Genomic DNA, 18,678 nt, shown 5'->3' on the forward strand with positions numbered 1-18,678 from the left:
TCTCTCTCTCTCTCTCTCTCTCTCTCTCTCTCTGTGTGTGTGTGTGTGTGTGTGTGTGTGTGTGTGTGTGTGTGTATAGCAGTGGGACACTTTTTCTGGATATACCACTGAAACTGTTTCTGTAGTTGGTAATGCCCAAGTAAAATGTGAATTGGTTCTACATTACCCTCTGTAACAGGTTCAGCACAACCATTGGCTGACAGGTGCCATGACTCTTCTTTTAGCTGTATTCTGCACACACATAGGGCAGAACCTGGGATGAAATCATTCCCTTAACAAAAATCAAAGCTGAATATATCCTGCTGACTCAGTCCTGTGCAGTCTTTGAGTGACTATGAGGTAATACTGACAACATCCGGGTCCACCAGCTGACAGCTCATATGTGACCTTCCTTCTTTTCATAGAAGATTCTCTCTTGGTTGTATCTGTAACCGGCGAGCTCAAAGTATGGGACCTCTCCTCGTCCATCAACAGCATTCAGGTTGGCTTGGATACCACTCTTTTTTTTTTTTTTTTCGTTATTTCAATCACTATTCATTGAAAATTTCCAACCATGAGAGTTGGTGCATGTTCACAGTTGAAGGTTTAAATGACATCTTTCCAGGGGTGGGCACCGGGGCATTTGAATTGCATCCTTCCAACCGTGACTCCATACATAATATAAATAGATTTATTTACACACACAGGGGAGGAGTAGGGAGAGGAAAAGATTATATTTTTAATTTAAAAAAATGAGAGTAGACATTGTTCTGTCTCCTCCCACTAGGACTCTTCTAGGGTATGGGAGCTGTAAAAGACAGATACATAGGGAGGTCACTTTCCTGGGGATGCTGGCATGGCCACCTGCTTCCTACCAGCAGACCAGAATCAAAGTAACAGACAAAAGAAGAAACACAGTGTTAGGCTTCCCTACACAGTCTGTGGCAATTTCTTCATTGAGGATCTGAGATACAGTGTTGCTTGTCATGCTGTAGAACCCCCCCCCCCCACTACCCAGCAATACCAGTTTATAGAAGCTTTTGCTGCCCGTGGTTGTCTAGGCCCGTCTTTTGTCAAAGCACCTCTTACATTGTTTCCTTGTGGTTTTAGTCATTACCATTACAGGTTTGGTTTGTTGTTGCTTTGAATTTTAACATTTTTATGTTCTGACTGAAAGACAGTAACTTTATGTTCTCACCACTTATAGCTCCTTGTAGAATGGTATTGGGTTGATTATCAATAATAAGTCCTTAGGGGAATTTTTGCTCATAGCTTCTTTGTCTAGTAAGGTTTAGGTCAAAACACTGAAAAGGAACCTTGGATACTTTCCCCTCTATAGTGACAGGAAGGAGCTCTGTCATGTATATGAGGACCGTGTCTTTTGTTTATGTGGACATTTCCTGGACTTCATTTTTTTTTTCCTTTTAAAGGAGAAGCAAGATGTCTATGAAAAAGAATCCAAGTTTCTTGACTCCTTCAACTGTCAGACCATACGGTTTTGTACATACACGGAGAGACTCCTGTTGGTGGTGTTTTCTAAGTGCTGGAAGGTATTGAAAGTGCCAGTGATGTACAATTGCAATGTTTGTCTGTTGAATCAGTGAAAATACAGTTTAAATATTGGGGAAAGACCCTTAATGTAATAGTGTTAAGACATGGAACAATTAGTCTTTTATACTTTCCTTTTGTGAATCTATTCTGTGATTTCTCTGAGAGTAAGGCAAAGTTATAATCCAATCCAATAGCAGTTTGATTTTTCTTTAATGTTTCACATAACTAATATCGGAAGTCTGTCTGACTTGTGCCATAGTAATATATTGTTGCCAGAGACTTAAAGTACTCAGTCTAGCAAAGGCTTTCTACTACACAAACATCTTATATATAAGGGATTTTTAAGTGACCATTCATTTGTGAAGAATAAAACTATTTTAAAATGTAGGATTTGGCTTTCCATGCTTAACAGACTCACGGCAGAATCAGCCAGTAAGTTACCTCTATCCACTGCAACCTACCTTAGGCTAAACGTGAAAGGTTAAGTCTTGTGAAATATTAGAAAATTACATTTTATCTTCATCTATGAGTGCAGAATGTATGTTTTTAATATGCAATAGTCTGTAGCATTACTTCCATCATCTCCATAGTCTTTATAAGTATAATTCACTGCTAATCTTACAGACGGACTCTATTTCCAGCCTTTATTAATGCACAATTGCACTGTCTTGCAGATTTATGACTATTGTGACTTTTCCCTTATGTGGACTGAAGTTAGTAGAGACGGGCAATTCTTTGCTGGTGGAGAGGTGCTCGCTGCCCACAGGATCCTTGTTTGGACAGAAGATGGTCACAGTTATATCTATCAGCTGCTGAACAGGTGGGCTCAGATGGGAGCGACGCTCAGAACATTCAGGTAGAAAATGAACTTGGGGGGGGTTTATTATGGAAAACCCTCTGCATGCGGCCCCTGATCAAAACCCAGAACAAAACAACTTTGGCACTGGAAGATTTACTCTGGGCTTGTAAGGCCTCTGCCTTTGTACAGCACAGCAGGGGATGAAGGCTTGAGATTAGCCATGTAGAACTTGTACAGCTGGTGCGGGGCTTTCAAAAAGTCACTCGTAATTATTAGTCCAACAGTTTCTAACTGGAGTTTAGAAACTCGACCAGTGCCATCCGGCTTCTGAAAGTGGGAACGGGGATGGAAGCAAATGAATGACCCTAAATTTTGTTTATAATTTTCCGCACATAGTGGGCTTTCCAAATGCACACGCCCTGCCGACGGAGGTGTCCTGAAGGGGACTGTCTACCCTCACTTACTCTGCTCCACTTCTGTGGAGGAAAATAAGGTAAGGCAAGAAGAATGGCCCCAAACCAGTTTCTTGCTTCAGAATAGACTCAGCCTCACAAAAAATGAAATCAAAGCATCATATCAAATTGTTAATGAGAAAATCAACTCTGGGTGTTATTGGCTCCCAAAGAGAAAATGTCGCCCACAAGAATTGCTGATTGATACTATAGTGCCTTTTCATTATAGAAAGATTACAAGTGTGGAAGAAAATAAAGAAGATATTAAAATTCTGATTTCACCACCATAACTATTGACTGTTTGCCTACTATAACTGGAAATGTTTCAATTGTTGAGAAGTTTGTAGGAACAGGATGGTTAACACATACATGCCCTTCACCTAGATGCACCATTACTGAAATTTTATTTCATGGATTCTCTCATACACATACACACACATCCCATGTTTTTCCTTTGATTTATTCGACAGTATATTCGTAACATTTTGATATACCTACTCCAGTTCTGAAACGTTATGAAATGGATTTTATACTTACACACACATACACACACACACACACACACACACACACACAAACACACACAAAACCCAAAACTTCCCCAGATCATTTTCACATGTACTTAGCTTTTCTTGTGAGAATTTTTTTTTCTTCAAACTACTGTAATTAAGGTTTCCAGCAGATGGTTCAGAATATAGTTGTGAGCTTCATACTTGGTTTAACTAAACCTTTGAGAGTTAACCACATCTGAGATCTAAGTTACTGTTTTATTTCAGGGGTGTTATTCAAAATGATTTTTTAACCTGTAGACTCAGTCATCAGTTAATTATCCAAGAAGGTATGTCATGAAGAGGAAAAACTTTCCTTCTGTTAATGACATATCAAGCATGAAAGCATGCGGCTGTGGGCAGAATCGTGATTTGATTAATTAGGCAGCAGAGCTCTTGGAAGCCCCATAGCCGTGATGCCCCTTGAAGGTTTTGAAGCAAAACCTTGGTTAAAAATCTCTCAGCCAAAACTGAGAACCCTGGATACTGCTAAGGCAGAAACACACACACACACACACACACACACACACACACACACACACACACACACACACACACACACAAAACCACAACAACAACAACCACCTTTAAAATTACAGCATGCACCAGGGAACATTTCTAAAGTTCTTCATGAGCAGTGGGAAGCCTTATCACAAAGCTGTGCTTTGGTTCCCTCAGAAAGGCATTTTTTGTTCTGCGGAAGAGCCTACTGTTTGCTCTCTTTTGGCTTCACAGTGAAGTTTTACCAACACAGTTTTCCACAGAAACCAAATGTCACTCAGAAATGTCTACTCTAACAAGCAAATCTGAGAGCTATATAAAGCATTGTTTTAACATAGGAAAGCTGGGGTTGGAGAGATGGCTCAGCAGTCAAGAGCACTGGCTGCTCTTCTCAAGGACCTAGGATCAATTCTCTGCATGTACATGGTGGCTCACAAACCATCTGTAATTCCAGTTCTAGAGGACCTGATGTCCTCTCCTGATTTCGACAGGCAGGGTACATACATGGTACACAGCTATATATGCAAGTAAACACATATACACATAAAATAAAAGAATTTTTTAAATGGAAAGCTCCAAGTATGAACACAAAGACAGATGGCTCATTTTCCAATGATTTTTCTTTAGCTATCCATTTTTTTTGCCTCTCCCATCATATTTTAAGTGTAAGAAATACCTAGAGGCTACTGAACCATAAATAGAATAATCTAATTTTAAGATTTTGATCACAGAAAACCTAGAAGAGAGTGTTCTGCAGTAACATGGCACAGGCCAGGGTCAGTGTGTGGAGTCCCACCATGAAATTCCATCTGTTATTTCAGCATCATTGAGAGTTCACATTGGTTCTTACTGTTAACCTATCTGATGATGGGTTTGTGCGTCATTTGAAAGAGCCCCCTCACACTCTGCAAGTCTCAGCTGACAAGAAAGACAGCTGTAGTTGGTCCAAGGTGTGTGTACAAACTAAAATAAAGATGGTGGAGGTTACTAGGGTGTATTTCAACTTTATCATTTACAAGTATATTCAATGCCTCATGACTTCAGCTGCACCAGGAGTCCATTTTGAAACTACATTTGGAGAGATTAGCTCTAAGGTTTGAAACTTGGGTGGTTTAATCTTATAATAGGTCTGATTATGAGTTCTTAGAGCCAATAGCTGGTTAATAGTTCTGAAAAAGGATACCAAAGACTACATGTATGACTATATCTATATCTATAATCTATATCTATATCTATATCTATATCTATATCTATATCTATATCTATATCTATATCCATATCCATATCTATCTATCTATCTATCTATCCATCTATCTATATACACATATGTATATATGCATGTTAACTGGTGCTATTTTCACTGTAATAAAACCGAAAGACTAGGTATGTTTGGTGCACGGTATCATTAGGAACACACAGGATTTTGATTCAGATACTTACACTCAAGGCCCATTGCTGTCTCCATGGTCCATTACCAAGGGTTATCCAAGCCCTTTCTCTAGCTTTCTTCACATGTGAGTTAAAGACCATGGCAGCACAAACTCATAGCACTGGAGTATTTTTATTGATGAGAATTTTTTTTTAAACTAAACATGTACCCAGCACTTACTGGTAAGGCTTTCATGAAGGAATGTGTGCAGTACACACACACACATACACACACACACACACACACACACACACACACACACACACAAGGTTAGGTACTTGTAGCAACTCTCTGGAGCTTAGCCCGTGATCTCATTTTGCATACTTCACATAGGCTTTGTTTTCTTTTACCTTTAAAATCACAGATTATTTCGTTTAATTTACTCAAAAATTTTGAAGTGGTGCCAAATAGTTTTAAAAGGTTTGGTTCAGTTCTTCAGTCTTCCTTCTCTCTTCCCAGGGGTCAGGGCATTACTTATTACCTATGCCAGGCTCATGGTTTGTTTTGCAGAGCCTGCACTTCGTCATGGGCTACCTGAATGAACGGAAAGAGCCGTTTTACAAGGTGCTTTTCTCTGGAGAAGCCTCAGGGAGAATTACGTTGTGGCATATCCCAGATGTCCCCATATCTAAGTTTGATGGTTCCCCTAGAGGTAAGACAGTTTTGTCCCCACTCCTCCATCTCTTTTTAATATAGTGTCTCATTAGACAAGCTGGCTTTGAACTCAAACTCATAGAGCTCTGCCTGCTTCTGCCTCACAAATACTGAGATTGAAAGTGTGCCCCACTCTGCCCAGTGTGCCGCTTTCCACTTCTTTTCACTTATTTTAATGATGTGTATATGTTTGTTGTGACTATGCGCACATTAGCGCAGGGTCCCACAGAAGCCATTGGTGTCTGAGCCTCGTCGGAGCTCAGGTTACAGGAAGTTGAGAGTTACTAAATGTGGATTCCTGGGGACTGAACTTGGGTCCTCTAGGAGAGCAATGCATGCTCTTAGCTGCTGAGCCATTGGTCTAGCCCCAACAGTTTTTGTTTCTAATCTTATTTTCTGAGAAGTAACTTGTACAGACACCATAATTAAAATTTGTGGATCTAATGCACAAATATAACCAACATAATTCAAATGAACTTTAGTTTAACATCTTAAGATATCTCTCTATCCTGATCTATCTATCTATCTACCTATCTACCTACCTATCTATCTATCTATCTATCTATCTATCTATCTATCTATCTATCTATGTTCTGAATGTGACTGAACTTTTGCACTGGGCTCATACTTTTAAAGAAATGACATCTTTACATAGTCTTCATATCTATTGTGAATAAAAAAAACCAACTTTTCCCTGTACACATGTTCCTTTCAGAAATACCAATAACTACCACCTGGACTCTTCAGGATAACTTTGATAAGCATCAAATGGTGTCACAGAGCCTCACAGACCATTTCTCTGGGTCCAGAGATGAAGTGGGAATGACGGCTACCATCACCTCATCAGAGTACATTCCAAATCTTGATAAGCTCATCTGTGGCTGTGAGGATGGGACCATTTTCATCACTAAGGCTTTGAATGCTGCCAAAGCTGGGCTTCTAGAAGGGGACTCTTTATTGAAAGGTGACTGAATTTTTCTTCTCCCTACTCACCTAATCTACCTGATCTTCTATGAACTATACAGACATGATTCAGAAACCTCAGACCTTTGCTGGCATTTGCAGATAAGTTTCTGCATGATTTAATACCAAATTAAGCACCTACATGGGATTTGTGAAGACTCAATCGGAGAGTTGTATTGCTCCACCAGAAGTCTTGCTCCCCACTTTAATTTCAGCTTTGGCTTTTACTAAAGGCCACTGTGCGTAATAGTTTCTGTACTTCCTGGAACTGCATGTGTGTCTATATATGTGTATATGTGATGTGTGAGCACACACACACACACACACACACACACACGCACACACCAGCACACTGTGTGCAATGTTTTAATTTTATTAGTAAAATTGATGCCATGCTGAATTGTAATTTTTATAAAATAGTTTTGGTGCTCATTATTCATGAGCTCATTTTAAATAACAAATAATAATCAAAATTTAAACTGAAAACCTTTCTGTTAATCAGTGCTTAGGTTTTCTAGCCTTTAGCTACTGTGGAAGATTTGGAATTGATTATCCTTGAGTGACTACATCAATATTAGTTTGTGATTTTGATTTTGGAAATTAAGCTATCTAAATGCTCTTTTAAAGGACTTATCTCAGTACATACAAGAATATCCAATAATAATCTGTGAAATCACAAGTGTTCCCCTAAATATTGACCATCTTTTACATTTTTAAACATTTAAATCTTTACTAATGAGGAATAAAATGGCATCTTCCTTCCTGTATTTATTTGTATTTCCTTATTAATGAAATCTGTGTTCTTATTCATCTCTGCACTGTAACAATTAATATCTACTTATTTAAATAAGTGTCATACAATGAGTTGTCATAAGGGGAGGGAAGGTAGGAGGGTATGGAGATTTTAGAATATGTAGTAAAAATTGTATGCTTTTGGGTTTTTTTTTCTTTTTTGGGGGGGATGGGTGGGTGTCCTACTTAGGGCCTCATGCATGCTAGATAAACATTTCACTCTGAAATCTCACAAATAAATTTCTATTTTCTCCCCCTACATTGCTGGGGATCAAACCTAGGGCCTTACACATCCTAAATTTCCATGTTTGGTTTTGTTTTCCTTTTTCCATACATCATCGTTTTTTTCAATTCGAACATCCTCTTCCAGCCCCCGTTCTGATTTTCAGCACACTTTACCTACTCACTGATTCTGTGATTGATAGCTGAGCGGTAACCGGCAAGGATGCTGGAAGAGATAATAAGTAGGTAAACAGCTGCCATGCAAAGTCAGAGAAAATGGTGACTGTAGACATTTTAATCTGGACCAGCTTATCCTAATATCAAGAAAGTAAACAGAAATTTACACGTGACAGCTTCTGAGCTGACATTCATTACTGCTTGCTGAGGCCAGAAAAGGAAACAAAACACAATAAAAGAACTTGGAGATTCCTTTTCCATTTGAGTAAAAAGACTGGCAAATGGTCTTCTCTAATTGGGAGAATGTGGATCGCAATGGAGGGAGCAGCAGAGGCCAGAGGAGTGAGAAACAGGTTACCGGCAGGCTCAGTTCTACTTCAGATAGTGTTTGAAAGGCCATGTGGCCAGGTGCTGAGGGTTGAACATTTTTCCCAGGCGCCAGGCATGTGCTGAGAATATATTCATTTCACTCAACAGTCTGTCCCAAGCAAGGGTGGTGGCTATTTCCTGTATCTTACAGAGGTGTGTAGAATGTGTGAGTCAGAAAAAAAGGAGCAAAAGGATCGATGTGTCCATGTCTGTGGTGGCACGTGTAGAAAGTGATTGATTTACAGATAAAGGGGATGATTCCTCAAGCAGCTAAGATTAAACACTGTGGTCATCTTTTGACACAAGGAGTTGGATGACCTATTCGAGCCTGGGATACTCTACCTGGAAACAAGGAAAAGGAGGTAGAGCTTGATAATTTCAGACATCTTGTGTAGCAAAACGTCCTGTGACATTTGTTTTTTTTCTTTTCTGTTAAATTTAACTTGGCCGTCTACGTGAAAAGGGAGTGTGTGACTAGTCCCCTCATGTTATAGAATGTCAACAGCCATCAGCAAACAGAAGATTTGAACAACCGAGCTTTCTGCCTCACTCAGAGCTTTGTCTAGCCTCTGATGAGGACTTCTGCATTGTGAGATGGCTTACTAAGGCCGCTTGATAATCTTCTCGGCCAGCTGTGTCTATGTTAAAAATGCATGACCTGAAAAATAACTGTGCTGTCTGGTGTCTGAACACTTTCCAGATTCCCCATGCCACACCCTTCTCAGAGGCCATCACCAGAGCGTGACTTCATTACTTTACCCTCACAGTCTTGCCTCGAAATTAGACCAAAGTTGGATGGTGTCTGGGGACCGAGGCTCCTATGTGATCCTCTGGGATATTTTTACCGAGGAAATTCTGCACACGTTCTTTTTGGAAGCTGGTCCAGTAACAAGACTATTGATGTCACCAGAGAACGTGAAGGTAAGTGGACAGGAAGAGTGAAGACCAGCACATAATGTAAACAAGCAAACAGCAACAGATTCCCCATGCCACACCCTTCTCAGAGGCCATCACCAGAGCGTGACTTCATTACTTTACCCTCACAGTCTTGTCTCAAAAATAGACCAAAGTTGGATGGTGTCTGCATTCCCAGAGTTAATAAAACCAAAGACAAAGAACAAATATCCACATTGTCGGCTCACAGTTAGCCAGCTACTTCTGCCAAGCTTGACCTTAACTTTTCAATGTGAATTTTAGTTTTACTATCATGTGTCACTCAAATGATGTTTTTAAAGTAAACATTGGGCCACTTATAGCTTTATAAAATTCTCTTAGTTACCCACGGAGTCATGGTTTTTTTCCTTCCTAGTTCTGTCTTAATTTTTAGTATAGAATTTTAAAGTAAATTCAAGGATTATGCAAAAGCAAGTTAAAGAATGTAGGAATATATAAATAAAAATGTAACTTTTATTTCCTTAGTGAGTACTGAGTGAACATTTGGTAAATGTTGAATTTATGAATGCCATCTACCTTGTTAGGGGAAACAACATTGTTATAGCTCCCATCTTCTCGTGATATGTCAACTTAAATCCAGTTCACAAAGAGTTAAATGTTAAAATGTGAGCCAGATATTAGAGGGGAAAGTGTGTGTCAAGGTGCTTGCTAAGTTAGATTGGCTTATAAAATCATCTCCATACAGGTAAACTTGGAGAAATTGATTCTGTATTTTGGTGATAAGACATGAAACATGTTTCTTGGTCACAAAGGGTTAAATTAAACACTGATATACTGCTCTAGAAACTTCCATGTGGACAGTTGGAATACTGTGGAATATATTTTATTTCAAGGCTCTCTCCTACTCTTACAGGTTATTCTTTGCCCCCTAACACACACACACACACACACACACACACACACACACTCCATCTCTTTTCCTATGAATTATTTCATCTTCAAGAGTTTAGGACTCAGTGTTGGATGGACCTGGTGTGGGTCATATAATGTATGCTCACTCATGGTCATATGATTTGCATTCTTGTGACTGTGTATGTGCGGTATGTGGTGTGTGTGTGTGTGTGTGTGTATCTGTTTGTCTGTGTATCTGTGTTGTGTTTGTGAATATGATGTGGTATGTGTGTGTGTTTGTGTGTATGTAGTGCATAAGTGTGTTGTATATGTGTAAGCATGTGTGCCTGTGTATGCATCTGTTTGCATGTCTGGGTATGTGTGTGTTTTCTCCATAACTTGGAGCCGGATATTCTAAGCTGTGAAATATACCTGTGCTCAACAAGATAGGATGTCTGGAGAGCCATGACACCTGACCCATTCTGAGGTCTAGGCTCCATCTGTATCACATCTGCTATTTTGTGATTTTTTTTTTCTCCTTAGGATTTCTTTACTCTCCTTAGAATTGGGAATGAAAACATGTTAGCCAATACCCCACAGAGTGATTAGCCATCAGTTACTCTTGAGCTGTCATTCTAGATGGCTCAGCAGTCCCCTATACGGTGCTAAAGATTGAGTTTGGGGCTATGTGCATGCTGGAAAAGTGTCCTTTATTACTATACCCCAGGTCACTTATTAAACTTGTTTATTTTGTTTTCATTTTATTTATTAGTTGCCTAGGTTGGTTGGGTGGTAAAGCTGACCGCTGATGACTTTGGCAACCATATTTAGGAGTGCCGTTCTATGAACCTCCTTGTGTCCTTGTGTATTTGAGGGAGCACCTTCAGCAGGAACACCAAATGCTGCCCTGTTTTAGATTGTGTCTACACTAAGTTTCCGGTTTGGATTAGAATCTGGAGTTCTGGGAACTGCACCAAATTACATTTTGAGGCTTTAAGTGGAAAATCTCAGCTCTCAATACCCTTGGGCCTAAGTTTGTGTCCACAAATAGCTTCTTTTTGTGGTGACAAATGAGTTCTGGGGTTTATTGTGTTCTGTGCTGTTTCCGACATCAGCACTGCCTGCTGAATTTGCTGAGTAATGGAACCTTTCTCTATCTTACAAGAGGATCTGGCTGTTCCCTTTCCTCTTCACTTCTGCCTGACCTTTCTGTTGGTTTGGTGAGTTTAAACTCTGCTCTGTATCTACAGTCGATCCATAATTGTCCCATGAAGTTCTGGGCAATGCAGAAATGCACTCTTGTAAATAGCCTCTGCAGAACTGTGCAGGGAGTGTTAACTCCCTCATCAAGGCAGCATGTGACTTCTCACTTAAGTAAGCCTGTTGTGTTTCCACAGCGAAGTGATGGTCAGATCCTCTGCTGTGTGTGTGGTGACCATTCCGTAGCTCTCCTTCACCTAGAAGGGAGACGGTGCCTCCTACGTGCCCGGAAGCACCTTTTCCCTGTGAGGACAATCAGATGGCATCCAATCGAGAACTTTCTCATTGTTGGTTGTACAGATGACTCTGTCTACATCTGGGAAATTGAAACAGGTAAGCTGAAAGGTTAGCTCTGTTTTGACTGTGTCTGTGGTGTGCACGCTTTTGTCCAGAAGGGAAGTAAAACTCACTCAGCAGTGACCTCAGTTGTTTTACCTTCTGGGTTGGGCTACATTTATAGCTTCAGTGGACATATAGGAAATAAAACACAGTGGCCTAAGTCAGATCCTGACCAGCTGATGATTAGCTGACAGGGCAGCGCTCAGGAATGAGCCGGATATTTCTGGAAGCTATAAATAAAAACATAAGTTATCTACTTTAATTATTAACAAGAGAGAAATTTAGTGTCCTACTGGTCTCAAATTATCATTAAATTCTGCCTTCTTCAGCGTAGTCACCAACTCAGCAACATTTTGAGCTAATTGATGATCAGTAATAATGGAATATAATTAATTATAAAAACTCCAACAAAACTTGTGTCAGGGAAACTGAAGACTAAGCAGTTCAACTGAACTTTTTTGATTCTGCACCATAGAGCTTGTGGGTTTGGAATGCTGAAGGGGTTTTCTTTTTTCCTTTTAAGTTTGATTAGAGGTCTGAAGACAGAATAATACATTTCAGAAAAGGCTGAGAACATACCAAATAAGGGAGGTGTAATTACTGACTATGTGTTAGAGGGGGTCTCTTGGGAGTGTGTTCCACAGAATCTACTGCACTGCTATTATTGATCAACCCATGGTGGTTTGTTTTGGGTGTTGTTTACAGACTGGGTAGTTCCTAATATAGTTTGGACTTGTACTTTGCCAAAGTAATTGCAGTTTTTTCTCTATGTATATGCTTGTGCATATTGTGCACTTAGTACTGGAGGAGGCCAGAGGAGGGCATTGTATCCCCAGGGATTGAAGTTATAGTTGTAAGCTACCACGTGGGTGCTGGAAATTGAAATCAGGCCCTCTGCAAGAGCAGACAATGCTCTTAACTACTGAGCCATCTTTTCAACTCAAGTTTGGGAAATTTTAAAAATCTGTGTGTAATCTATGGATCTGTGAGATAGTTAAATATGGTGGGTAGAAGAGACTCCGAAGCATTGACTGCCTCCAGGATCTGTTAGGAAAGAACTTTATGGCCATGGGAAAATCACATGGCTTGTCTGCAAGTCAGTTCACTTGTCCATACAGGATTAGATCAGATAATATCTCTCATATTGGAAAACACCAGTAAGTCATTAGTAATATTAACTAAGCCATCATCATCATCACCACAGACTATAGCACATTTAACTCCCCTTCTCAAGCCCTTACCTGTAAAACACAAGGCCTTACTCTTATATGAAGTTTTACATTCAAGTGTGGATACTTCATGACCAAACCTAATTTTCCTAGATAATAGAATTGAGAACAAATAAAGAATGATGTTGTCAGTCACAAAGGTTTGTGGTTTTCCTATATATGCTGAAAAACCTCGTCTACCTCACTATCATAACATACATGCTATAAATTCTATCTAGTTCCTTACTGCGATACATGATTCCATGTCAATAAACAGATGCCTGTATTATATTCCAATCATAGTTCTAGCAGGAAGATGAGAGGAAAAATTCACAAAGGTAATATTTGCAAGTGTGTGTGAAGGGTGAGAGAGCAGGCTGGGAATGAGGGAGGGAGAGATGAGTTCCCTAACACATGGGCGTGGCACCATCAGGGATCTCCCTCCCTCCCTCCTTCCCTCCCTTCCTCCCTCCCCCCTCTCCCTCTCTTCCTGCCCTGATAAATGAAGCAGTAAAAAACAGAATTCAACTGAAAACCAGGAAGTCCAGAGGATGCTCTAGCCAGACATGCAGGGTGCAAGGAGAAAGAGCAATGACGTCATCCTCATCCCTTACAATCACCTTCATTATTTAATCCCACTGGACACCAGAGGTGAAGGGGCTGGTTCTCAGCATCAGTCTCAGTGAGCATGGAACAGGATACAGGAGGTAGGAACAGATAGGCTGGGCTGTCCAATGGACAATGATCAGTGTGTGGCCCTTACTGATGGAACATGTTAGAACTCATGAGTCTCCTAGAACTGGCTACGAACACTGCTTCTATAGAAGCATTGTTGTGTCAAATAATTGCATATAATCAATATCAAATATATCAAATAATTTCCTGCCAAATGAACCTGTGGAGTGTTTGTTCTGAATGAGGTTATTTACCCGTGTTAACTATGTTGGTATCGTTTAAAAAAACAACTCAATCTAAGTAGTATTTACTTATATATTTATCTGAGTTTTCATATGGATGACACTTTTTCCAAATTCCATTCTAATGACCATCAGACCTCTGACTTCCTGTAAACTAAGTTTACTTCATTTCTTTTAGCCTTGTGTCTGATATCAGTTTTCTGGAGTGTTGCCTTTAATTCCTTATTCCTTGTTTTGGGGGTTGGGTTAAGGATTTCCTTTGTTTTGCTTTTTTCAGGCCTATGTATACTTAGTTTTATGAATATGGGTATTTTGCCTTCATATATATCAGTGTACCACATATCTGTGGATGTCAGATCCTCTGGAACTAGTGTTATGCATGATTTTGAGCTGCCATGGAGTGCTCAGAATCAAACCCAGGACCTCTGGAAGAGCAGACTACTCCTAACATCCGAGCCATCTCTCCAGTCCCATTTGCTTAACAATTTAAAGGGCATCTTTTCCTTCCCAAGCTGACAAGCAGGCTGGGCTAAGGAGGTACCATCTTCTTTATTGTACTTTATCTTTAAATTTTCTTCTTCTTATACTAAAATGAGAAAAAAATAAATCTGGAGTCAGAAAGATTTTGTTTTTCATGTGTATTTTCATGATATTAGGGAGCAGAAAATCCTGGCTAAGATCAAAACCGTTTAAGAGGAGCCTAAGAAACAGAATAATCCTGCTCATGGATGTGCCCAGCATATAGCTAAATGAGCTAGTGAATGGTGGATGTAAGTTATGTTCCTGGGTCTCAGTGGCTGGGGGCCTGAGTTCTCAGCTTCAATCCCTCTTACCTTGCTGCTGCCTGGCTGTAAGCAGCCCTGAGCTTTCTGCTCCACATATCCCACAGGGTCCTGAAGCTGGTGGTGCCTCCTCAGAGGGAGGACAATGCCTTTTCTACTCTTAGAGTTTTTCTGGGCCTTTGTCCCCTTGCCTGTGGCTGTGCAATTCACTCAACAGGGTTTGAAACACATGACTGGATGTGTTCTTTGTTCCAGTATTCAGCCTCCTCTATACACAAAGAAGGAATCAATCGACAGAAGTGAGTCAGACATTTCCCAGCACCTGAACCCCTCCAGAGCCTGGAGTAGGGGGAAATAGCAAGAATCAGTGGGATAGGAAATCAAGGAAAGAGAAGACACATTCTAGAGCCATACCAACGTGCCACTTTCATGCTGACACTGTATGCCGTCTTTCTTTCTGGGACAGGTGGCATGGTTGGATGCATGTCTGGGTGATGCTCTTGGGTCAAAGGTGGGCATGCTCACCTCATGGATGACCAACACAAGGGATTGTTGGTTAGCGAGGAAGGCTCTTGTCCTGGCTGAGGGCAGAGCTAAAGCATCGAGTGCTGAGAGCTTCCAGTTTTACTTATTGATCTGCTGGATGTCCCGTGATGTTTAGGCCTGATTAGGAAGGGGAAAAATTGGAGATGTCATTTTGATTAATATTTGTGCTCCCACAGTGCGTTTGGCACTGAGGACTCTGGGCCTCGCTGCCGCATGGCTGACACAATAGGCGTAATGCATTTCCCATTCTTCCCGTGCATGCACACCAGAAATAATTTTCTGCTCTGAGCTAATTATTCCTTTTAGACGTTAAGTTTGGTGTGTTTCTGGGGGGCTTTCATGTTTACAGTAACAGCTTTGCAGGGCAGAAACCTATACATTGAATTTCTTATGTGCTGCTAATGTAATGGTTATTTTTATTCCTCAATGTTTTCTGCTCAGTTCATGATGCTATTAAAACATAGTCCATATTGGGCCACTTAATTATTTTTGTGTGTGGGGGTGTGTGTGGAAATGAAATCCCATTTGCTGAAAGATAAAATATTTCTTGATGGGATGGTTCGGTAGTTCTTAGCACAGGGCTGAACTGTAAATATTTAGCTTGGGGGCCTTATGATTTCTCCTGTGATTTCTTAACCTGCCCTTATAGCTCCAGAGAAACTGTATAGGATATTTAAAGACCAGGCAAGGCTGTGTTTTAATAAAACTTTATGCACAGAAACAGGCAGCTGTGAATAGTATACCTGTGAGCAAAATGGTTGTTCTTAACAAACACTGTTAGGTGCCTGCTTCATAAGCATGAAGGCCAGGGATCTGTTTCCAGAGCCAATGTAAGAAATGTCAGGGGGCAGCCTATGTCTGGAGAGGTAAAGACAGGAAGATCCCAGGGGCTTATTGGTCAGCTAGCCAAGGCATTCTAAGTTCAGTGAGACTCCATCTCGATAATATGAGGAGTAGGCATTAAGATGGCTCAGCGGGAAACAGACAGACAAGCAGACATACAAACAAGCTACCAGCCGAGCTGATGCCTTGATTTCAATCATATGACCCATATGGTAGAAGGAAGATCAAAGTGCAAGTTGTCCTCTATACTCCAGGTACATGCCTTGGCATGCGTGCCTCCCAAAACAGTGGAGAACACTTTCGGAAGACACCCCAAGTCAACTCCAGATAGCCACACCACACACATCAATACATGTACATGTACATATGTATACATACGCACGAACAAACACATCATTCATGCACATAAAAAATATTGTCTTCATAGCAGCTCATTCTTAGTTCAATCAACCTCGCTGACAGTGGTGGCTTGGGAGTACTATACTCATTTCACTAGTGAAGAGACGGAGGTGAGACAGCCTCTGTGGCTAAGGCAGTTGCCAGGGTATCACGTAGGGATACAGGTCTCGTCCTGCCCTCTGGTGTGTCCCTCACTGTATATCACAAGGTACACTTCTTGCAGATGGAAGCCAGTGTCCTGCAACCATTCAGCAGGAGCTAGATAAGAAAAGCCTGGAGAAGAGAGGGGGCAGCTGCCAAAGACTGCTCAGTGCTCTTTGGAAAGGAAGGTCTCTGGCTGTCTCTCAGAATGTGGCTTTTAATTTTCACGTAGTCCTAGCAGCTCTGGCCATCTGATTTGTCACATGACGGATTAGAAACTGCAAAGCATAAGCAGGAGGTGGCTGGTGACAGGCACACCTGACAGCAGAAGGCATAGCTGACAGGAGACCAGCATGTATCAAGGCTCGGGCAGACATCGGAGCTCAGGAAAGGTAGCTGGGGAAAACAATGCTGAAGTCATTTACTACGGATATTAAACTTCCTGTCCCGTCATTTTTTTTTTTTCCATAATGGGCTTATTAGAACTATCTGGAAAACTCTTTTGATGGTCAATGCTGTTGTCTAATTAGGGGATTTATTTTCATGGTTTCAACAAAAATAGCAAGAATTATTATTATTGTTATTATCATTAATGAAAATTAGTAGTAGTAGTAGTATTAGAAAATTAAGAAAGGTTTGGGGCTGGGAGATCGCTCAGTGGTTAAAGAACTTAACAGTGGTTAAAGAGCCACAAGCAAGACTTTGACTCCCCAGACACCGGGTTCAGTGAGCACATCAACTGTCCTGTTATTTGAGCCAGAGACCGGGGATCTCACCCCGCAAACTCCCCCAACCCCCGCCGCCAGCGACATGGCTAGGAAGACTCTCCTTATTGGTGAATTCTGGATTTGATTGACAGACTCTGTCTCAAAGAATAAAGTGGAAGAATGAGAGAGGAACGTCCTGGACATCAACCTTAGCTGCACACACAGACGTCCACACAGGGAAGCACCCACCACACACAAATACAAGAGAAGAAGAAAAAGAAAAAAAAATTATGAGAGATGAGTTGTGCCAACTAAAAGTGAATAGACCATATTTTCCAAATGTACCCAACGTTTTTGTTTTGTAACTATGTAGAGCGAAAGGTCTGAGGAATATGTGGGACCCACTGCTTCCCAGGTCAATAGTCATATTACCCCAATAGTATAGGATCTGTGGCTAAAGTCAAGCTTAACCTTCTGAGTTTCCCCCGTGTGTGAGTTTTAGTCCCTCGTGGTGCACAATGACTGATATCGGTATACACATGAAATAAAAGTGTTGAGATGACCCCCACGACCAACTGTACCACTCTGAGGATAATTTGCTTGCTTTCTTACCGAGGTCACTATTGTCTAGCTAGAGCGGTAAAGTCACAGCTTGCGGAACGCCTTGTCAGGAGAGCTATTGTTTCACGGTCACCGCACACGTTGTAGAGGTGAGCTCTGCCTGTGCAGCATCCTGCCGGTGCTAGTGGCCCCGATGTGTCATTTTCCCAGAGCTGCTTGATTCTGTTGTGGCAGATTGCAGATGGAACCCCCTTGAGATGATTGCTTTTCGAAAAGGAAAATAGGATGCCTTTAAGTGGAGGGCAAGGTTCTCCTATGTCACCTTGTCTGTGGCTGTTTCCCTTCATCATGATAATTACTGGTGTTATTATCCAATGTCTGTTTTTCCTGTGCAGCCTGGTTTTGAATCTTCACTTTCACCTCCTTGGCCCTAGTGAACCCAACAATGCTGCAATTTGGAGTTGTGTGTATGATCATGTGTGTGTGCATGGGTAGGTATGCAGTTGTGAGCATGGGCTTCAAGATATAGCAACTGAATCATTTTCCAACTAAGTTTAATCTCTTGAAGAAGAGACAGTACCCAAAGGCATTAAGAATATTAGTGAGGAAAAAAAAAAAAGCCGGGCGTGGTGGTGCACACACACCTTTAATCCCAGCACTCGGGAGGCACAGGCAGGCGGATCTCTGAGTTTGAGGCCAGTCTGGTCTACAGAGTGAGTTCAGGACAGCCAGGGCTACACAGAAAAACCCTGTC

At 41.0% G+C, this 18,678-nt stretch overlaps 1 protein-coding gene across 3 annotated transcripts in view; it reads left to right on the forward strand.

Annotated features, from left to right (window-relative positions):
• The window catches only part of Wdr72 (WD repeat domain 72), a 172,301-nt gene that overhangs the window by 33,246 nt on the left and 120,377 nt on the right, over window positions 1-18,678 (forward strand). Inside the window, exons 6-13 of one of the 3 annotated variants that reach the window (XM_021207686.1) lie at window positions 405-481; window positions 1,410-1,529; window positions 2,205-2,386; window positions 2,726-2,822; window positions 5,770-5,911; window positions 6,629-6,877; window positions 9,137-9,357; window positions 11,619-11,814. In XM_021207686.1, the coding sequence (XP_021063345.1) occupies window positions 405-481; window positions 1,410-1,529; window positions 2,205-2,386; window positions 2,726-2,822; window positions 5,770-5,911; window positions 6,629-6,877; window positions 9,137-9,357; window positions 11,619-11,814 (1,284 nt within the window). The remainder of the gene's footprint in view (window positions 1-404; window positions 482-1,409; window positions 1,530-2,204; window positions 2,387-2,725; window positions 2,823-5,769; window positions 5,912-6,628; window positions 6,878-9,136; window positions 9,358-11,618; window positions 11,815-18,678) is intronic. The other 2 variants (XM_029543846.1, XM_029543845.1) reach the window with 2 other exon arrangements.

Source organism: Mus pahari, chromosome 10, assembly GCF_900095145.1.
Source record: "Mus pahari chromosome 10, PAHARI_EIJ_v1.1, whole genome shotgun sequence".
Lineage (NCBI taxonomy): Eukaryota > Metazoa > Chordata > Mammalia > Rodentia > Muridae > Mus > Mus pahari.